Source organism: Phocoena phocoena, chromosome 15 (genome assembly GCF_963924675.1).
Source record: "Phocoena phocoena chromosome 15, mPhoPho1.1, whole genome shotgun sequence".
Classification (NCBI taxonomy): Eukaryota; Metazoa; Chordata; class Mammalia; order Artiodactyla; family Phocoenidae; genus Phocoena; species Phocoena phocoena.
In genome coordinates, this window is record NC_089233.1 from 85,903,438 (window position 1) to 85,925,955 (window position 22,518).

A 22,518-nucleotide genomic window follows, 5' to 3' on the forward strand; every position below is an offset into this window, starting at 1 on the left:
CCCCTTTTCTCTTGAGTTCACTGAACTGTGTTCCTGAGCATGGGGGTTTTGTCACTTTGTCCCTGGAGAGAGGATGCGTATGCCTGAGACTGGTCCTGAAAACCTGCCGAGAGAGAAACGCCGAGCCCAGAGACGAGGTGACCTAGAAAGATCTTAGACCCCCGTTCTGGCCTCCCCAGACCCCCACGTGCTACAGACAGAGCGGGTGTACACACCCCTCGAGGGGGACCAGCCCAAGCAGCCTCACAGGCACGGGATGGCGTTTTGTCTTTGCAAAGTGCGAGTCCTTTGGGGCAGCGACTCCGTAGCTCACCTGTATCACTCAGGAGCGAGACCACGGAACCCCCCCAGGTTGTGACGTGAAGAAGCTACGCTCCAGAAAGTACCTCAGCCTCCTGCCCACGCCCCAGCTGCCCCCGAAGCGCAGAGCTTGTCCAGCTCCGGGGCGGGAAACGGAGGCCCAGAGGCAGGATAAGACTCATCCCGGGTCCCAGGCCCGGCGCTAGGACCCCAGCCTGGGGAGGCTCCTCCCCTAGTAAGTCACCATTTCAGAGCATCGTCAGCAGAACGAATCCGACGCTAAGCCCGATTGATGAAGGCTCAGTGGGAGAGGCCATCTGAAATGAGAAATGCTTTGTAAATAAGAGCTGATTAAGAAGCAGACGGATTTAGGGCCTCACAAATGAGCGCCTGGCCTCTGCGTGGTCTGTACCTGGGAGCCATGGCCCCTACCCTTCCTCTGCCCCTTTTGGGAAAGGCCCGCTGCAGGCGGAACAGGGCAGACGCGTGTCCTGAGCGGTCCTGGCCCCTCAAGATGCCCCTGTGAAGGCCAGCCTGCCACCCCTTCCTGGGGTCAGGGCTCCAAGGGGTCCCCAGGGGCCGCCGCCCCCGCTGCACACCGTCCCCCGCTCGGTGGCTGCTTGTCGAGCACCAGCTACTCCCTGGGGCGGGCTGGGCTGAGAGTCCCATCAGAGGACGAGCGATTTCCTCAGCGCTCGCCACCCTGCAAACCTGCAGGGAACAGCTTGGCCGGCTCCAAGGCCAGCGCAGCAGTCAGGACCCTCTCCGACCCCCACCAGTTACAAGACCTCTGACTTGGGCTGAATTGTCTGTAAGGAACAGCCTGTCAGGGCCGGGCTGTTGGTTTTGAGAAAATTGTGACGCATTACATACACAGAGAGAGAAACAAAACACACACATATGTACACACACGCATGTGTATATGGTACATAAGCACAGAGGCACGTGCACGTGTGTGTGTGCACGTGTGTCTATATGTGCCTGCCCTGTACATACGTGCGTGTGCCTATGTAGGTGAACGTGCACATGTGTATCGGGAGCACAGAGGCCGCATTCACGTTATCACCCAGCACCTGCCATCGTTGGCTCAGAAACACGGGTGACCGGGCGCAGTGGGGAAATCGGCAGCTCTCGTCTGTGCGGAAACACCTTCGAGAGCGGCCAGAAACATGATTTACCGTTAGTGTGATTCCACGTCGGGCTTTGCGCGCCGCACTCTGAACGGCCCAAGGTCCGCGCGGTCCCGAAGCGCGTGCTCGCCTCATCAGGTGACGGGTCATTGTCATCGGCGTTCCTCCCCCAGAGAAGTGGGTGTGTCTTCCCAGCTGAAGCTACTGCAGGTCTGGCATTGATCTTCGCCAGATTTTGTTATTACACTTGTCTCACAGCTTTAAAATAGTAGCAAATATGTGCGATTTATTTAAACAACACTAGGGAAATTAACGCCACGCAAGCTCAGCCTAAGCAGATGAAGACAAAGCAGGTTTTTAAAAGGAGAACGGCTCGATGAAAACCTTGAAAATTCCGAGTCTCAAATTCAGAGGCTCGGGTGAGCTTCTGCAGGTGCCCAAGCGTCAGCGGGCGAGGCAGACCTGCATTCTCTGTGCCGCACGTGGGAGACGTGGCGGGAGCCGGGACGGCCAGGCTCCACCTCCCAGAGGCCGTGCTTGTGGCCGGGACCCCTGCCCCAGCACCCCACACACGCACGCAGACGTGCTCAGAGCAAACACCAAGCGGGTCCCCTCTGCCGAGGCAAGTGCCTGGGCCGGGTGACCCTCGTTTCCTGTGAGGCCATCTGTGGAGCGTGGCAGTCCCCTGGAGGGCTCACTGAGCACACACGGCAGGCGTCAGCGCAGAGGTGGGGAGTCCAGGTGGGAATCTCACACTTGGCATTTCTAACCTGGAAGCTGACGCCGCGGGAACTCAGAAATGCCTCTGCTGGTCCGAGGTTTCCCACTGACGTCCTTGGGCCTCTCCGATGGGAATGTCCATGTCTGCCCAGCCCACTGCACACTGACATGAGGACCCGTAGAGGGGATGGGGCCCCATGAAGAAACCCCAGAAGTGAGGGGGGCACACAGATCCTGCCTCTGCCTAAAGAGCTGTGTGGCCTTCAGAAGTTACTTGGCCTCTCTGAGCCGCCCGGTCGCCTCCCTGGTAGAGGGGGGATGACCTTCCTGTAGCCTCGGCAGTAGGGAAGATGCAGGCAGAGACGGTTCAGAACGCTCGGTGCCCACAAGGCGTTGGCTGCCCCTGACGCGTGGAGAGCGGTTGTCTGCATCCTGGCTGCAAGGGGGCGGGGTGTGGCCAGGACCATCCTGAACACTGTTCTGTGACGCTCATCAAGGAGTCTAGAGATGACCCCACCCCTGTCATCGTGAGAGATGCAGCGTTGGTCACAAAGCAGCATCTGTTAGCTTGACTTGAATGGATGTTGAGAGAATGTCATGTTTCCGTAGAAATCAAGGCCACTGGGGATGCACACACCTCGCGTGGATCCTTCTGATGAAGGATGGGAAGTGACCTAGGGAAGCCTTTTGGTTTTTAATTGCTGCAGACTCTTAAGTGCAGGAGCTCAACACGAAAGACAGCTGGACTCCTGGTGGGGAAAGTCCCAGAGGGGGGTCTCTTTAGAGTGTGGCTTGTCCAGATGGATTTTTCCATTGACGTAGCATCAAGTTTTGGCGTTCAGGACTGATACGTTTTTTTGGTTTTTTTAATTAGTTTTGTCTACGTGTGTCTAACTTATTTCTACGCAGCTTTTTTGCAAAAGGGAGTGGGGAAGGTTCAACGGGCAATGGCAAGACCAACAGGTTCTCACTGGGTGGGAGCTCAGCTGGAGGGTGGGGACCCCGCCGTGACTGGAGAGGGGCCGCCGCCTAGGGCCTCCAGCCAGCTCTGTCCTCTCTGGCTTGGGCTGTCCTGGTCCGAGGTCTGTCTCTGCCACGCGAGCTCTCATATGCTCCTGGCTCTGAGACTCGGAGTGAAATGAACATCAACCATGAGAACGGTGCAGAGGCAGCCACACGGGGCACCTTGAAAATAAACATGGAGGCGATATAGGTGTAGATGTCTTGTGTATACGTGAGTCCTGTTAGCTCTTCTAATTATACAATTTCATGTACATTATAACATTCAGAAATACAGAAAGGTAAAAGGAGTAAATTAAAATAAAAACTCACTGGTGACCAGAGAAAACCAGAGTTTACATTTCTATGTACTTCCTTCCAATCTTTTCTCTATCCTTTTAAAAAACATGGGGACTTATGCTGCCTGTATACTTTGGTGCCATTTCTCCACTTCCTATCAGTGTATGGAATTTCTTCATATCTTCAAAGAGTAACTTCTTTTTTTTCTTAATACATCTTTATGGAGTATAATTGCTTCACAATGCTGTGTTAGTTTCCGCTGTACAACAAAGTGAATCAGCCATATGCATACATATATCCCCATATCCCCTCCCTCTTGAGCCCCCCTCCCACCTTCCCTATCCCATCTCTCTAGGCCGTCGCAAAGCACCGAGCTGCTCTTCTGCTATGCGGCTGCTTCCCACTAGCTATTTTACATTTGGTAGTGTATATGTGTTGACGCTACTCTCGCTTCGCCCCAGCTTCCCCTTCCCCTGCCCCGTGTCCTCAAGTCCATTCTCTATGTCTTCATCTTTATTCCTGCGCTGCCACTAGGTTCATCAGTACCATTTGTTGTTTTTTTCTTAGATTCCATATAGATGCGTTAACATACGGTATTTATCTTTCTCTTTCTGACTTACAAAGAGTAACTCCTAATGACACGTAGTATCCCAAGATATGAACGTAGTGTAATGCACTTAAATATTATTTACCACCATCAGACTTCCAGAATTTTTTCCTGGTATTTTTACCGTTTCACATATACATAATGTTATTATAAAGACAGCCACAGTGAACATCTTTATTTGGCGGGTTGGTCCACATGCGGTTCCGCTGGGACAGACTTCCGGCTGTGGGGTTATGGCGTCAAAAGCAAGGACCATTTCTGAGGCTTCTGGTAGTTGGTGGCAGAGTGCTGCTCCCAGCGGTGAGGAGCCCCATTGACTTCAGAGCAGCCGACATTCAGTCCCGCTGGTTCCCGCCAGGCATGGGCTCTTATCAGTCTAATTTCCATAGCAGCCCTCTGAATTCAGTGCTGTTATTACCAAGCCCGTTTTATAAAAGAAGTAGCTGGAGCTGAGAGAGATTAAGGGCACTTGCCCCGTGTCACATGAATCTTTGGATGCAGGTAAACATAAGACACCAGTTTAACGCCAAATCCCACAACCTCAACCATCACCCTCTGCTGACTCACTCACGACACGCTCGTCAGGGGGGAGGATTCATTTTGTTTACTCTTGTCAGTTTGATGGGTGAGGAGGATATATTGCTTTAATTTGCATTGTTTGATGACTGGACATTTTTCATGAGTTTATTGATCCTTTGTATTTACTTTGCTGTTAATTATCTATTTGTGTCTTTTTCCTGTTATAATAAAGTTCCAATTTTTTCTTAATGATTTGTAGGAACTCTTTATATAGTCAGGCTCTTAGCTCTTTGTCAGATTTGTTGTAAATTCATCAATTGCTTTTAGGGTATGTTTTCATACACAAGGGTTTTAGGTTAAAATGTATGAATATTTTCCTTTGTAATTTTTTTCCATTGTTTTGGGCTTAAAAAGCCCTGATGTACTGGTTAAAGAGTCAGCTATATTTTCTTCTTTGTTTATGGTTTCTTAACCCCCATTTAATCTGTAGTCCATTTCTTTGTAGAGATGAGGGTCTTGCTAGATTTTTTTCCCTAACACGTCCCCACTTTTCCCAACACCATCCAATCTTTCCCTGGATCTAGGATAGTACAAATTCTAACAGACGCCTTTTCCTCTGCAACACCTAACCAGGCTTCTTTTCCTCTTCTCTCCCTTCCAAATAACGCTGCAGAAAGGGAAGAAGAGTGCACCCCTGGACCCTGTCCAGCCGCCAAATGACACACTGTTGCCGTGGCCACAGCATCAGAGTTCCAATGGGCTGAGGCGCCAGAAACGGGACTGGGTCATCCCGCCCATCAACGTGCCAGAAAACTCCCGCGGGCCCTTCCCGCAGCAGCTGGTGAGGGTAAGTGGAGATGCTCCTGCCGGTGGGGAAGCTTTCGGCTTTAGCCCCTGCCTGTCCCGGGATCTCGCAAATCAAGTCTGATGGGCTTGTTCCTGGAGCCTGGGACAGGCTCTGCCCTGGGTGTCTAAGGTCAAGATTTTGCCTTTTCAGTAATGAGATAAGTAATACACAGAACAGAAAAGTCAGAAGGGCAGTTGCGTCCTCCAGGGTGGACGGGCCTGCTTGCGTTGGGTCCTCTCTCTCCGGTTACTGTCCAGTGACTGTTCTGGTGCGTGGAAGGAGATGGGATGGAGACCTGGGTCGTGGCCTTTGACCTCTGACACCTTCCTTTGGTCTGCATGTTCACACTTCTTCCCGATTATGGCTAAGATATTGAATGGAGAATGATGGCTTGTCCACGCTGACCATGATCTTGGTGAAAAGTCAGAGGTGCTGAGACTGAGCCTGAGGTGCCGGGGGGGCAGTTCTGTGTCCCTTCCCTTAGGGTCACCTGCTCCCAGCAGCCACCACAAGGTCGCTTTTCCTGAAGGACTGAAGGACTCATTTTACAAATCTGTTTTTCAATGATCAAGTCCACCAACTAGCATCATCTCCTTCCCTTTGAAGGAAGATTGCAGCCCAATCTGAACGACAGTTTGATAAAGTGGTGGTGAGAACCCCATTAGATAATCCCATCCGTGGCCAGCGCCTCTCCCCACCTGTGGAGCTGGGGCCCCTCGAGTGTTATTAAGGCGTCGGCTTCATTCCTTGGCCTGATTAGTCTGTTTTGTTTCCTGTTCTTTTTGATGCAGAAAGCTGGGGGGTGGGTATTAAAATGCAGAGATGAAGCAGCAAACCTCGCAGGGCCATCCAGGTCAGTCACCCCACCATACACACCACAGCCACGGAGCCGTGTCGTGACTATCGCCCTGCCTTCACCACATGTGACGCTGTGACTTAGTTTGGTCTTTGTTCCTGTTTCTGGCCAGAACTCGTAAAACCCGTGCAATTTCCTAAATGATAAGAGTGAAAAAGATGTCTGCAGACATCCATAGCAAACCCCTTCTAGCACACCTGAGCTTATGTGCATGAGGGGACTTTGGGGAAGTCCCAGGGGAACCTAAGGCCGGGGCTGGCCACCAGGGGTACCAACCCTGTGACTGCAGGGCTGGGACCTTCACTTTCCCCTTCCCCCCCCAGCCGCTCACCCCAGGAGGGAAGAGGGGCTGGATGTTGAATCAGTCACCAGTGACCCATGATTTAATCAGTCGTGCCTACGTAACGAAGTCTCCATAAAAACCCAAAAGGACAGGGTTCAGAGAGCTTCTGGAGGGTGAACACATGGAGATTCAGTGAGGATGGCACTCAGGGAGGGCGTGAAGTCTCCGGGAACCTTCCCACACCTCGTCCTACGCCTCTTCCCTCTGACTGTTCCCGAGTCATACCCTTTACAATAAACCAATAATCTACTGGCTTTCCGAGTTCTGTGAGCTGCTCTAGCAAATTAATCGAACCCAAGGAGGGGGTTGTTGGAACCTCAGATTTACAGCCAATCGGTCAGAAGCTCAGGTGACAACCTGGACTTGGCAATTGACGTCTGAAGTGGGAGCATCTCGGGGGACCGAGCCCTTAACCTGTGGGATGGACGCCCTCTCCGGGTAGATGGCGTCAGAGTTGAGTTAAATGGTAGCACCCCCAGCTGGTGTCATAGAGAATTGCTGGATGCGGTGACACCTCTGGTGTCAGAAGTGCTGTGTACGGCAGTCGTGGAAAAAAGGAGGAACAGGAGGGCGTGTCCAGCTCAGCATATCACTGAACACAAGTGTGTGTGCCTGTCGCATGGGGGAGGCCAAACAGACCGAAATGTTGGAGTTTGGAGCAGAGAAGTGTTTACTGCAGGGCCAAGCAAGGAGAATGGGTGGTTCGTGCTCAAAAACTTCAAACTCCCTGATGGTTTTGGGGGAGAAGTTTTTATAGGCAAAATTTGGGGTGAGGGCTGCAGGGTGTGTGACTTCCGACTGGTTGCTGGTGAGGTAGCAGGACGGGGCTCTAGGAATCTCGTGCTCAGCCTGGAGCTGCCGTCCTCCACCTGCGTGGGGCCCTCAGTTCCTGCAGAAGAACTGAAGGTGCAGTTACGTGTACTCCTTGGGCAGCAATCAGGGTCCTGCTTTGATCTCTGCACTGCAGTGTGATTGTTCTCCCTTTGTTTTTCCGCATTCCCTTACTTCCCTGGTTAGCAAGTGTTTGAATCTGCTCTTTGGTATTCAGGAAGGTCTAGGAGACTGAAGCCTTTTTCCTGCAAGTAAGAGACAGGGGACACGGAAAGGCTTTTCTGACCAGGAGGGCCCCATAGGGTCCTGCTGAGTTTCAGTCACACAGAGCCACCCTCCTGCCTCAATCCCCTGGGATGGGAGTTCACTTCCAGAGCCATCACGCGCCCTTGAGCGGCCTGCCTGGGAGGGCGAGATCACGGCGAAACGGAGGTGAGGACTGGAGGGAGGCACTCAAGCATCGACGCCCCCCCCCAGCCCGGGCGCAGTTTCCCAGACTGAGCATCCTCTAGGCACGTGGGCCAGGCCCAGGGCACAGCCCATGCCGATGGGGGTGCCGGTGACTCGGCTCTGGGGCCCCCACCAGCCCTCGAGGCCCTTGCCGTGTCAGACTGCCACTTGCCATTTACTTAAGATTTTCTCTAGTAGTTCATTTTCAGTATAAATAAATTTATTCTAAAAGGAGGCTTTATTAGCTCACAACTGGAAAGCTGGAGGTATCTGTTATGACGGAAGTCGACTATAAAACAAGCATAAAGCAGAGAAAACATAGCTCTGGGGCGGGGGGGCTGCTGAGGGGGGGTCATGCAAGTGTTGACGTGTCTTAGATACACTGGAGCCAGAAGCTTCCTCTCAAGTGTCATCAGGATTGAAAGCAAATTGGACAGGGAGTCAGGTTTTCATTGTGTGAGCCAGTTTTGTTGAAGGCCTTGGGCTGTGCTCCCCAAAGTTCATCTCTAGTAGAAATCTGTCCATCTAACTCAGGGATCGGCAAACTTTTCCTTTTTTTTTTTTTTAACATCTTTATTGGAGTGTAATTGCTTTACAACGGTGTGTTAGTTTCTGCTGTATAACAAAGTGAATCAGCTATACGTATACATATGTCCCCATATCTCCTCCCTCTTGCGTTTCCCTCCCTCCCACCCTCCCTATCCCACTCCTCTAGGTGGACACAAAGCACCGAGCTGATCTCCCCTGTGCTATGCGGCTGCTTCCCACTAGCTATCGATTTTACATTTGGTAGTGTATATATGTCCATGCCACTCTCTCACTTCGTCCCAGCTTCCCCTTCCCCCTCCACGTGTCCTCAAGTCCGTTCTCTGCGTCTGCGTCTTTTTTCCTCAGAGCCCTTGGCAAACGTCTTCTGTGAAGGACCAGGTAGTGAATGTTCTAGGCTTTGTGAGCCCTGCCGACTGGCCTCTGTTGAAACTATTCTGCTCTGCCTTTGCAGCGTGAAGGCGGCCCTCGGCAATATGTAGACCAACGGGCGTGGCTGGGTTCCAATAAAACTTTATTTACAAAAGCAGGCAGTGGGCCCGATTTGACCCGCAGGCCAGATCCACCTCATTTCCCAAACTCCGGAGCGTCTGGCCGAGTCATCCTCACCGATACTCAACGCTTGGCGGGAACCTTAGAGTGACGGGTGAGTGTGTAATGAGCCCCGAGGGGGCGTTTGCTCACTCACACCCTCACACACGTGCGTTTGGCAGGCATCTTGCCGCCACTGGGATATTCTGTCGTCCTGGCTCTCAGAGCTTTCTCAGAGTTGATGGTATGGGTACCGACACGAGGAATTTCCCTCCTCTGTGCCCAGTCGTACCCAGGCCTGTGAAAGGTCCCAAAAGGGAAGAAGGCCACTGTGGGCAGAGCCCTTGTCCTGCAGGGGTTCCCAAGATCTGCTGGTTCGTCTGTCCTCTGCTGGACAGTGGAGGAAAGACACCCGTGTGCTTCCAGCCTGACCACTGCCGGCGGCCCCGAGGCAGAGAGGTCGGGTCTGGCAGTAGGAGAGGGGAGAGCCGGCTTCCCCGAGCAGCAGGCACTCGCGCCCCACGGGCCTGTGGCCGTGTTGAGGGGGCACAGTCTTCTCACGAGGCCACAGTGACGTCTGTGTGCCCTGATGGGGGACGTGCACCGCTCTGAAGCAGGGAAATGAGCCCCCTCCCCAGTGAACACCGACCTTGCAAAATCCGGCAGGAAAGCAGCGACGGCGGGAGCTCTCGGGCCCCTGCACACGCAGGCTCCTGGGGACTCTCCTTGCCGGTGATGTTTCTACGCTGGAGCCGTGGGGACAGGAGGTGCGGGCGTGGCGTCTGGCGTGCGATGAGCAGAGCTGCGCGCTCCACGTGCCGGAAGCCAACAGCCGCTGCCCAGACTCACTGAGGGGCAGCCTCTCCTGTCTTCTAGTCTGCAGTGTTGCTGTGGTTTGGGGAGACCGCATCCTCTGCTGCTCGGACCCCCCGACGTGTCTGCAGCCCCTGGAGGGAGGCTACCTCCAGGTGGATGTCTGCTCCAACGTGGACTGCAGGGAGGGCTGACGCTCTGACGGGCATTCCCACAATTTCAGAAACCGAACAGAACAGAGGTTTATTTCTTGCTCCTGGGAAGGTCATTTGGGGGCTGTCATGCGGGGCGCCAGAGGGAGGAGCGCAGGGTCGCCTGGGCCTGGACGTGGGAAACACCATTCCCGCCTGAATTCCACTGGCCAAGTTGCAGAGGACCCCGGGGAACGCGGCCCAGCTCTGTGCCCAGGAGGAGGGGTACGTGTGGGAAACGGCTGCGTGCTGCCCCAGTGGGTTTCCCCAGAGGAGAAAGTGCGCGTCCTTTCGGCTCGAAGGGCCCCACTGCGCCAAGGAAGGAGGTGGTCTAGGTGAGCGATCAGACCTGACTCACCTGCCCTCCTCCAAGCCTGGTCTGTCTTTACCACACTGTCCCGTTGTACTTCCTCCGTAGCACTTAGTACAGTCTGACGTCATGCCTGCTATTTATTCATCCAAGGACAGGCCTCCTGAAGGCAGGGGCCCTGCCTGCATCTCTGTGCTGTAAGCGGCAGGCACTACGAGTGCTGACTGAATGAATAAGTGAGGGAGGGAGGGAGTGATGGCAGCAATCCCGATGGCGAGCTGTCCCGGGCGCCCATGGGCTCACACAGCATGCTGGCCGTGGCATGTGGCATTTGGGGGGGGGGGGTGTCCTGGCACTGCTTCCCCTGGAGTCGGCCTCCAAGCTGAGCTGATCCTTATGGGGAGATGGTATCTCCAGCAAATGGAAAATGGAATCTCTGTTACAGTTTCTGTAAAAGATTTGTTTTCCCAATGGATTCCAAGTCATTACGGGAGAACTCAGCCCAGAAACTCATGCAGGCAGGGGCACACACGCGTGCGCACACAGCCCCCACACGTGCGCGCACTGGTGTGCTCAGCCTCTGCCCCCGCACCTCCCTCGCTCCTTTTCCCGCTTTCTCCCTTAAACTCTTACGGAGCACAGGCGAGGGTTTGGGGTGCTTTTCTACCCCACTGTGTCTGCAGGAGGTCGATGAGTTTCCTGTCAGTGGGTTTTATGGGGGGGGTGCTGCCCCGAAAGACACCCAAATCACAGCAAGCGTGACTACAGCTTGATGGGAGTGGGAAGCTGAGTGTGGAGCTCTGGAGGCTCAGCTGGGATCAGCTGCAATTCTGCGCTCACTACGGCGTTTCCTTCTGATAAGATGTTAAATGAAAAAGCGGGAGGGAGAGCAGCCGGCAGAATGTTCTTCCCAGAGAGACCTCCGTTACTTACAGGCGTTTTCCTTGGAAAGAGTGTCTTGTCTCTTCGTGAGCCTTCGCTGGGCCATGCAGGGAGAACAGACCCTCGCTGAGCATTCGCTCGCCCCGCCGAGGGGGCCCTGGGCAGGGCGAGGCAGTTATTGCTGGCAGGGCTGCCGGGAGCCGTGACGTCCCGGGCGGGGCCGGTACGCACTCCCGGTGCCACGCCCACCAGACTCCCGGTGCCACGCCCACCAGAATTAGAGCGCGCTCTCAGTGAAGTGGTGAGTGAGGAGGTGCAGCCGCTTCACGGAGATAGCGCTCAGAAGATCCAGGCTGTCCTCTCAGAAGGGAGGAGGAAGCAATTCACAGTCGCTAAGCTGATCCCCTGGGAAGCTGGGTAGAGGCTTTTCATTATGGGGGGAGGGGAATCATGGGGAATGGCAGGAGGGGACACCCAGCAAAGATTAACAGGAGACCTTCCCGCTCCCAGATTCCAGCCCTGGGCTCTGGACAGAACAGTTTGGGGTCATCCATGGGTGCCAGACACCACGCAGTCACTGGGGACTCAGAAGGGAGAGAACACAGAGCCCTTCTGTGGCCTCAAGAGCCACCAGGCATCAGCTTTCTGCCTGCCATCCAGAATTTGGTCCCTTCCCTACCTCGGTTAGGATTCCTTCACATGTAGACTAGAGGAGGGTTTTAAAAAGACACTTGCTTTTCTAGCATGGAGGTTAGGTTTGACTTCCAGCAAGATTTAGAATGAGAATCAAATCAAACTTTTAGAAAGAGGATGCATTTCTTAGCTGAGTCTAATAAAAATTCAGAATTTGTTAACTTGAGAGGCTGTCCAGGGCGACCGTAGGAATCCGCTGTAGGTGATGAGGCAGAAGGTAATGCTCTTGGGACACAAGTCCTTTAATTTTGGAAGCTGACATTTTACCAGACAAGAAGTCATGCAGACCCATCCTCGGGGTCCCTGCCAGAGAGCCTGGCAAGGGAGCTCTAAATAGAAGACTCTGGAAGGAAGTCCTTGCATAATCGCTGAGCATGAAAGATGGCCTCTTGGAAAAGGCAAGCAGGAGGCCGTTTCTAGAGTAGGGAGCTCGGCTGCAGGTGGTTTGGAAAGGGTCGTAAAAGTCAGCCCCTCTCATCTGACAATCCAAATGATCTCGAACCAACTGAAGTCAAAAGTTTTCTTCACATTTTCTCGACAATTTCGTTCCCGTTTTTTGCACGTGCACTGCATAGCCTCACATCCAGCCACAAGTATCTATCGACCTTTTGTGTAAATGGAGGATGATCTGGGTTTGGGGGACTAGAGCTCAGGAGCTAGTTTTGTGATGAAATGTGCCCTGGGCTGGGGTCTGCATTATGAGATGTGTGACAGGGAGATGGTGAGTGAGCCAGGGTAGACTCTCCATAAATGTTCATCGGATGTATAAATACATGTGATGGAGCTGGCTGAATTTTAACTCAGTGTTAGCCTACAAAATGTTTGCTGGGTGACCTATCGGTGTAATTGTCACTGAGTCCACCTAGGAACCTACGTGCTGGTGCTCTGAAGGTGTCCATCCATGAATGAATAACTGACGTGGTCATTATACACCTTCTCGTGGAAGAAAGTGACGTTTCAAAGCACGATGTGTGTGTGTTGTTCCCCTTCCATCATTTCCCCTCTGTCCCCAGGAGAAAACCTAACCCTGGAGCACATCACACGGGACCCCACGATCTGGCTCTGCCCCTTGGTGCACCAGACTCCAGCCATGCTGGGCTACTTGTAGCTTCCGGTCCTGATCACACCCTTGGTTACCTGGAGTCCTGTGTTTTCCCCCTGTACCTGACACCCCCGAACCTGGCTACTTCCTGCCTCCTTTAAGAATGCCCTACTTCTCAGGACCAGCACGGGTCCTCCCCATTGCCTGCCATTGTGGTAGAGTTTTTGACACTGTTTTTTCCGTGATTATAGGTCTGTCTCTCCAGTAAATGTAAAGGGCCTTGAGGGATAGTTCACCTGTGAGGCACAGCAGCAGGGGCAGAGTAGATGTCATTAAGTACTTACTGAGTGAATGAATGATACAGCCATCATGCCCACCTCTACTAGTCAGCCTTTCACGATCATTATGAAGATGGTTAGGTTAGATAAACAATCCTTGAAAATACTGAAATTGGAAGTTCTGTTTCTGGTAATGGTGGAGTAGTTTATATCAGACTAACACTCCTCAAATAACAATTATAAACTCTGGGGAAAATTCTTTGTTATAAACTATTTGAAGTTACTTGAGAGTGATGAATAGTAGGCAGAAACTGTAGGGGACTCCACCCGTGAAAAGAAAACAGCACTGGGTGAGACCTGTGTTTATATGGCTTTCCCTTTGAGAGCACCCCGCAGTCCGTCCTTGCCTCAAAGTATGGCTAGATCTCACGAAGAAACCCAGTCTTACTGGCCAGAGGAGTTGGAAGATGGGGTTTAGAACTGACAAAGCAGCTGGAATGTGAGGGGATAAATCCTATAAAATATGTAGCCACAGATGGAGACTCCCAGATACACTTATAAGCTCTGTTCAGCTCCTTGGCTACACCTTAAACTGTGCACGCACAAGGAGAACTCCAAAGAACCGAGAGAAAAGCAACAGCTAGAAGGTTGAAAGCGCAGAGAAGAGACTTCAGCTGCTGCCTACGGCAAGGTAAACAGAGTTAAATTTCAGTCCAACCAAGTTAACAGCCTCCAGAGAAAGATAACAGAACCAGATTCTCTGTATAATGTCACCTGCAATGATTACACTGATCAGTATCCAAACAAAAATTACTAGACACGCGAAAAAAACCAAAAACGAAAAAGGAAAACGTGACCCATAATTAGGCAAAAACCGCTCATAGAATCTAACCCTGAGGTCACCCAGATACTGGAATTAGCAGCAAGACTTTTAAAATATCTCTTATAAATAGGCTCAAGGACTTAAAGGAAAATATGGTCAGAATGAATGAATACATCGAGAATCAGAGAAGGAAAATGGAATCTCTAAAAATATAACCAAATGGCCATGGTAAAACTGAAGAGTATAATGTCTCTAATGAAAAACGCACTGGATGGGCTTACAAGTAGATTGTAGAAGGCAGAAGAAAGGTCAGTGTGTCAATCGATAAAAATTATTTAGCCTGAAGAATGGCAGGGGAGAGTACTGAAACACACAGTTTCAATGGGACAAAATTAAGTGGCCTAACGTGTGTAACTGGAGTCCCAAAAGGAGAGGAGAGATAATAAGATAGGGAAAAGGGTTGAAATTTCCCCAAATTTGATAAAGAAACAAACTTATATATCCAAGAAATTCAGTGAATCTCAAGTAGGATAAATACAAACAAAGCCATACCTTGATCATAGTCAAACTGCTGAAATTCTAAAGCTAGAGAGAAAACCTTGAAAGCAGAGGAAAAATGCATCACAAACAAAGGACCACAGTGGGAACAAGGGCTGGCTTCTCTTTAGAAGTGATAGAGGTCTCTGGGAAATGACATTTTCAAATTGCTGAATGAAAAGAAACCATCAACTAAGAATTCTGTATCCAGAAAAAAAAAAATCCCTCAAAATTGAAGGTGAAATAAAGGCATTTCTGATCAACAAACTTAAGGAACTCATTAGCAGCAGGCCCACATTAAGTGGTAAAGGATGTCCTTTCGGCTGAAAAGAAATGACACCAGTTGGAAATTCAGATCTACAGGAAGGGATGGAGAACACCGGAAAAGATAAATGTGTGGGTTAACATAAAAGACTGTATTTTTTTTCTCTTGACTCATTTAAAATACAGCTGACCATTTAAAGCAAAAGTATAGCACTGTCTTGCGGGGTTTATAAGCCTTGCTTGTTGCGGGGGGATTGTCTGATGCACACTGCAGTGTAACTGGGACTTGCCCCTCTGGCTGTACACCTCCCCCAGGTGCCTGAGGGCCCTCCCCCAGGTGGACGTTGCCCTCCAAAATTTCAGCGTACCTCCCTTTCAAGGAGTCGCCTGGGAGCAGGTTTCAGGCAGACGCAGCTGCTTTCTAAGAGGCAGAGGCTTCAGACGCTCCAATTCCTAACCTCTCCCGTGGATCTTTAAGGCCTGTTCTGCAAAGCCAGAAACGCGTGTGGGTGAATGAAGAAGTGGATTTTCTCAGACTGAAGCCTCTGGGAAGAAACCGAGGTGGGGCTTGCTCCAGGAGTTTGCTTGTGTCTGGGTTTTCTCCCCCTTAGATAGATCTTAACAGGTTGCGGAAATGTCACCTCTGCCTTCACCACACCGTCCACTGTTGTGAGGGTCACTGGAACAGAAGGAACCAGGAACAGTTGAGGAAGAGATTCCAGGGGCTCTAGCTCATCCCCACCAGGAGACGTACCTCCTTGAGGAGGTGCTCAAGTATTTGGAGAAGCATTTTCGTAGAAACAGCAGGACTCCTTCCCCAGTGAGGGGACGGGGGTGCCCATCACGTCACCTGCAGTGCAGGGTCCACCCCCTGCCCAGCCCCCCGTGGGGAGGGTCTGGCACCATCAGCCCCCACACGGTGTCGGTTCTGAAAGTGCAGCCCCAGCGCGAACGTGCCGTCGGGGGTCTTCCGTGGCAGCCTCCAGGCATCCCTGTAATTATACACGCAGTCGAGACCTGCGGGGAGTGTGCTCTGTCCTCGCAAAACCCAGAGGGACACGAAGAAAGCATCGCTGAACGACTCAGCCACCTTGGGTTCCGTGATTTAATCATTCACGTGGAAGAAACGCACAGACCCTTTGTGTTTACCGGTCCCTCATCTGAGCAGAAAATGTTCCCTTTCTTGAATCGCTTTAATGGCTGTATTTATGCAGCTGAAAGTTCCTTAAGAAATGAAAGTAAAATCAAATGGCTGCGAATGCTCAGATAATTTATCAGAGAATATTCAATTAGAATATATTAATATTTTAGATTTCCATCATTAATTTAATATTCAGAAATTTAATTTAGTCATTGAATCGCTGTAGCACCCTGGGTGGATGGGAGTTTAGGATGAGGGCTCCAAGCACCTGCTGAGCGGGGTCAGCTCCCAGGCGGCTCCCCCAAACCGTTTCCTGCCAGCCAGCGTTCTGCCTCGGCCCCAGGGCCTCGTGTCTGCAGACCAGACGTCGTCCCCAAGTGTGGGCACGGTCCACGTGTGTGGTGGGGACTCGCTGTCAAGACCAGGGAGGAGGTTGGACTGATCAGGGCTTGGAATATTCCATAACTCGGGGAGCAGTGCCCCGTAGTTGAGGGAGGAGGTGTCTGTGAGAGTGAAACCTGTTTCTCCCTCACCCCCAGACGGCAGGACTAGTTCATCGTTCTTTTACTCCCAGCTCACCTCCAGGACAATGTGGATGTTACCGGGGAAACTGACGTCTGTCCCCTCAGGTTCCCACACTGATGACTGGTCCTGGGGCTGCTGCAGGGCGGGGCCTGTGGATAAACTTCAGAGGAGATACAGACTTTGGAGTATGTCAGGGCAGGGTCGCCAGTGGCCCCTTCCTGGAAGGGGCACCCTTCGCTCCTTGGTGTGGCTGTCTTTCTCGTATGAAATGATGACAGAAGGTCGTGGTGAAGGTTATCTGTTCATCATCACATGTTCGTTAAGCCTGCACGTACATACTGAGCACCCCCTCTGCTGTTCTAGGCTCAGAGGACTCACAGAGACACATAAGAGGCAGAGAGAGCCCAGCCCTCCCAGAGTTTATGTTCGGAGAGAAAGATAAGCTACCGATGATTACATATTAGGGACCAGGGGGTGTGGGGTGCAGGTGGAGTTCCCATCACACGGTGGCCCAGAAGCCTCTCTGGTGTGAGAGCAAATGCAGTGGCAGAAGAACCATGGTGATACCGAGGGGAAGAGCTTTCTAGGCAGAGGGAACAGCAAATGCAGACGCTCAGAGTCTTGGAGAAAGAGCCAGGAGGTCAGAGTGGCTGAATGGAGATGGGCAGAGAGAGGGTGAGGGTGATGAGGTGAGGGAACGTCAGGGCCAGGGCATGAGGTGCTTGCCCTTCAGGGCCATGAGCCCCAGTTGGCTGCAGTCCCCACCACCCCCTGATGCCTCCCTCGCCCTGCATCACTGCACTGGTTGGGCCCCATGGGCACTGGGCAGTGCCACCACTTTGGGCTGTACCGAGCAGCTCTAAGAGAAACAAGCGCACAAACTTCCCCCCAGCACGTTCCTGGGAAAGACAGGACGCGCTCCTGGGCACAGAGCATCAAACAAGCGTGTGAGTAGAACGTGGGGGCCGGGGCCTCGGACCTGTCCGGTGGGATCGTCAGGGTGAGGGCCCAGTTAGAGGCTTGGATCCTATTTTGGCTTCGCAGGAAGCCCGTGGGCCGTTCACAGCGCCAGGGCCTGTTGCAGGAGAAAGAGCCCCAAATCTCAGTGCACAGCGGGCCGCTGGCCCTCCCGCCCGCCTTCCCCCCACCCCCGGCACGGCTCCGCAGCCCAGGCTGCTCCCACCTGCGGCACCTCCAGGGCAGGGCACAGCTTGCCGGGGAGGTGAGCTCCGGCCTTTAACGCAGCCACCTGGAAGTGACGTCACTGCCGTGCCATGTCATTGGTCCACGCAGGCCACGTGGCGTGACCTGGCTTCCAGGGCCGAGAGCAAGCGTCGTCGCACGAGGAATATTGTGAAGAGGGCTGGGGCCAGGCCGCAGGGGTGAGGTGCAATGTGCTTCAGGTTTTGCAGGAGGGACGAGGGGCCCTGTGGGGCTCTGCTTCTGGGTGGAGAGGACAAGAGCAGGCCCGGCTCTAGCTGCCCTGCAAGGCCTCTTCGCGGATAGGGTCTGCTAGTTTCCACACGGCCACTCGGGCCAACCTGCAGGCCACGTCTGCTCCTGCGTTTGCACTGCCATGGGGCATCTGCTGCAGGATGACCCGATTCTCGTGACCCTCAGAGAATGAGGGGCTCCCTTTGGTCGCTCTGCGTCCACCCCGTGGCCAGGGGCCCTGGAGCTTCCGACTCTCAGTGCACGTGTGATATGAGAAGCAGCTGCAGGGTGACCACCAGAAGGACACACCCCCCGGGGGTGGCTGCAGACGGGGGTCCTTGCAGGGTCTGAGGAGGGAACGCACAGCGCGGCTTTCTTTGTCTGAGACGCCTCCAGGCTTGGGAGGGAACTGACAGCAGAGGACACCGCTGCAGATAGAAGCCCATCTCTCCAGGGCCGTCCAGGTGCCCATAGCAGGTGCTCCCTGGACCCGAGAGGGAGAAGCCCTCAGGCCGTCTGCCTTCCCGGGATGGCGACAGGAAACCCTCACCAGGCACGTGGTCCTGCAGGACGCCCAGTCGCGTTTCTGATACTTGCTGTTTCCTGCTAATTACTTCCGAACCGCTGACAGCTAATTTTGAAGACTCCCCTTCTGAATTGAACGGAACCAGGCCGGGGCGCAGGGGGAGAGGGAGGGCATCTGTTTCTACAGAGCTCTCAGCTGGAGGACCTGACTTCCACTCACCGAAACATGGCACGGAGACGCTGGCTTAAAAGCAAAGCCGGTCAGAACAGATAGCGTCCAGGGAGGGTCGTGTCTGGGAGCTCAGGCTGCCTCTGAGCTACAGGAGACAGCAGCAAACAGCACTGTGGTTCCAGCCTCCCCGGTGAGGCCGGAGCAGTCAGACTTACGTCTCCGGAGTTATTCTTTAAAATGACGCCTGAGAGACGACAGACTGTGTTGACGGCCCGGCTTGTGGCTGGACTGCTGTGTGCTTTGTTCGCTTCTGGCTACAGTCCCGTCCAAGAGCGGCTGGGTCTCAGGCCTCCGCGGCCACAGGCTCAGGACCTTCTCTGTATCAATCACCAGGAAACGGCCTCAGAGCTGGGCTGTTTTAATGAACCCGAGAGGCCTAAAGAGGCATTTGCACCTGCACTTAGGTTTTCGGCCTGCTGGGCTCCTTGGCGATTGAGTTATGTGTTTGATTTGGGCTTTGGGGCTTCGTGAGCTGTAAATGCTTATTTAAGTCAAGAAGCTGATTTCATTTTCCTGAAAAATGGGGAGATAAAAACAAGAAAAGCCATGGAGCCTCAGTGTCTGTGTGTTCAAAGCAAAATGAAGCAGCCTCTCGAAGAGGCCTGGACCCTCCAAGGCCCCCCAACCCGGCCCGGGGAGGGCGTCCCCCAGGACGAGGAGCCAGCAGCTTCCCCACCCACGTGCCGCTTACCTCTCCCTGTGCGGCGCAGCACGAGAACAAAGTGGGGGCTCTTACCTGACTCGGGGCTTCAGGAACCGTCTACACACGTGAAACAGACTAGGCAAGAGGGCATGGCTGACGTGTCCCATGTTTCGGCAGAAACCACGAGGACCGGCGTTTAGACAGACCCAGACCGGGGACCCAGCAGGCTCCTTGGTCTCCAGCACCACCGGCTGGGCCCAGGAGGCCCCGAGGCTCTGCGTGGGCAGCCGTGGGCCCCCCAGGACACCCAAATGATGGTGGATTCCCGTGTCACATCATAGCTTGGTCCCCGCTTGGGCCCGGGAGTACTGAGCCCTGGTGACCACCTGGTTCTATTAGGTTGGTTTCTTCTGCTCCTAACGAGTGACAAGGCAGTGCCCCAGGCGTGTCCTGGCACACCAGCGGCCACTGGCCTGACATGACCTGGCGTCTGGGCCTCCTCCCGACCCCCCATCAGATGAAAGGCCTGAGGTGGACCTGGCTGGCTGGTGTGAATGGCAACTGCCCACAGGGTGGGATGCCCCCAACCCCACCCAGCCCGGCCCCCACCTGCTCCTCTGGACTCCACACTCAGGCCTCCCCTCATCCCGCAAAGCGGTGCACAGGCACGCACACACACACCTGGATCTCCACGTTGGCCCAGAGGACACTGTTTACCGTACAGTCCTCAGCCTGTGAAGTAAGGGGTGATACCGTTTTACTCCCACAGGCAGGGACTGAGGCTTGGAGAGGTTGAGTGACTCGCCCAAGGTCACACAGCCAGGAAACAGCACAGCAGGACACCCACCCAGCCCTGCCCCAGTGCAGGGGACCTAAGTGATCAAAGCCCTTTCCTTCTGGCCTGTGGGCAACGCCTTGTCAGTGGCCCAGCCGACTTTGATGAACTGCCTACAGCCCAATGCCGGCGATGCCGCACAGGGCAAATCCAGCTTCGGTTCTCCCCTTGGCTCTGTGTCCTGCAGCCCCCTGGGCCTACCCCAGACTCCCACCTCCCATTTCCCCGGAAGGGAAATCCTACAGAAACAGACAAGGTCCTCCTTGCCGTCTTCCTGGGCCCTGCAGGCCCTGCCTGGGGAGGGGAGGACGAAAGGGAGGAGGGGGTAGGATCCCATTACCTCTCAGTCGGTCAGACCCAGGAGTGGTCGACCTGGAGAATGCAGCTTTAGTTACAGGCTGGGTCTCGGCGCCCAGGGAGCTTCAGCCTGCAGCTCACCCCGCTGGTGCTGGCATGTGAGGAGAGAAGGACGGAAGAAATAGAACCGCCGAGCAAGAGCTGTTTGCAGGGGCTTCTGCTAACGTGGAAAATCTTCCACTTCATCGGGAGATGAAGCTTCATGCCACTTTCCCAATGGTGACAGGAGCGCCTGTTGGCTTTGCTGGGGAAGCGCCACATGGCACCCAACTCCGCAGCTCCGTTCAGTATCCCCAGTGTCGGGGGGGCCCGCAGGCGTGAGCCACCCTCCCTCCTGGCTGCGCGGAAAGCGGGGCCCCGGCCCAGGGCCGACGGGGGTGTGCTCTGTAAGCTGGTGACCGGGGGCCAGCAGGCCAGTGGGGGAGCCACACGAGTCCCTCCATGCCGCCGTGAGTTGAAGGGACACTAATGTCACCACCGATTAGAAAGGTTCACGCCATCCTGTGTTTTTCCTGTGAAACATGGCAGAGCCTAGGGCGGGAAATGACCACGAAAGAGGCTAAAACATCACAGCAGAAAGGTAAACATTTGTCTTACAGCAGAATGTGTTTCTCCAGAGCCCAGGTGTTTAAATGAAGCAAGTTCTGGTTTATGTGGAGCTATGATTGTATTTAGAAATAATAATAATAACACACCTGGGAGCTGATAAAATGCCGGTGCCAGGCCCCTCAGAGCCCTGGGCTCTGATGGAGACAGGCCGGGTGGGATCCATGTCGAGGCCCCAGGTGGGAGGCTGGGGCCCAGGACGCAGACTTCCTATAGGGCCAACTGTGGACCCCACAGGCCCTCACACTCGGGATGCTGTTTCGCTAAAAAAAAAAAAAAAAAAAAAACAGGCTGGAAAGCGCAGCTCCAGGGTTGGGGAAGCCAGAAAAAATTAGCCCAGCTGACCCGTCTCATTCAGAGCCAGACGCTGAGGGGTGGCAGCCGCTTCATGGAAGTCAAGGACCCTGGAGATTTCGCTGAGCTCTAGCCCTCCTTAATGCAAATTTTAAAAGCTTTTAATGTACGTTAAATACATACCAGCTACTTGTCAGAGCTGTGGTTATGGAGGATTAATTTTATAGCTGCTGTATTTCTGATCAACGGTTACATATAATTAGCCCCTATAAATGTTTCTAAATAATCAGATAATATTTGAATAGTTTAAATAAACTAAATGACTGTCGTATTGCTTCTATCAGGAAATCACATTTAAATTGGCAAGTTCACAGAGGCAGGTCTGTGTATCTGGCTGGTATAAGTGTGGAGTTGGTTGACACCCAGCTGTTACACTCCAGGGAAAAAAACGGTTAAACATGTTTCAGAACGTAAGAGGATTATTTTAAATATTCCCATGAATATCAAAAGGATTCAAGCAAGCCATAAACGTTCCTGAGTCAAAATTCTCGAAAGGCTTGTGGAGACTTTGTGGGTCGACAGTCATTCTCACGCTCAGCCTTCGCGGCTGGCCCTTGTGCCCGGCAGCCCCGGCCCGAGTCCCGGTTGGCTGTGTGTGGCCCCTCGTGGTTTCCGGGGGCAGAGGCTGGCACGCTCCATCAGAAACATGGAGGCCCCTCCCCCCGCCGGGACGAGCACGCTCCCTCTGGGGGTCTCGCTGCGGGGTGGTAGCTGGGGTTTCTGCAGACGGGGCTGGTGAGCTCAGCGAGAAGTTTCTGCCAGCCCTGTCGCCCAGGTCCCTCGAGCGCCCTCTCCCTCCAGCCGCTCGCTCCGTCTGGGGGCGTCCTGGAGAGATGCGGGGCCCCATCACAGTGGCAATGGACTTCCCCACGCTGCCCTGCACCCACCCGTCTGCCGACCCTCGGGGGCAAGGAGTGCTGTGCCCCGTGCCCCGCTCCCCCCGCACTCCCGGAACAGCCTACTGTCCCTCCTCGCGTGTCCCAGGGCCGGGTTCCCTTCGAAGCCTCCGGCAAGGCTGATTCCTCCCCATAAGAGCCAGGGGCCTGCAGTCAGC

At 53.7% G+C, this 22,518-nt stretch overlaps 1 protein-coding gene across 2 annotated transcripts in view; it reads left to right on the forward strand.

The window, feature by feature from the left end:
- Positions 1–22,518, forward strand: part of CDH4 (cadherin 4) — a 555,299-nt gene that overhangs the window by 415,555 nt on the left and 117,226 nt on the right. For both annotated transcript variants that reach the window (XM_065893694.1, XM_065893693.1), the window contains one exon: positions 5,249–5,422. In XM_065893694.1, coding sequence (XP_065749766.1) covers positions 5,249–5,422 — 174 coding nt within the window. The remainder of the gene's footprint in view (positions 1–5,248; positions 5,423–22,518) is intronic.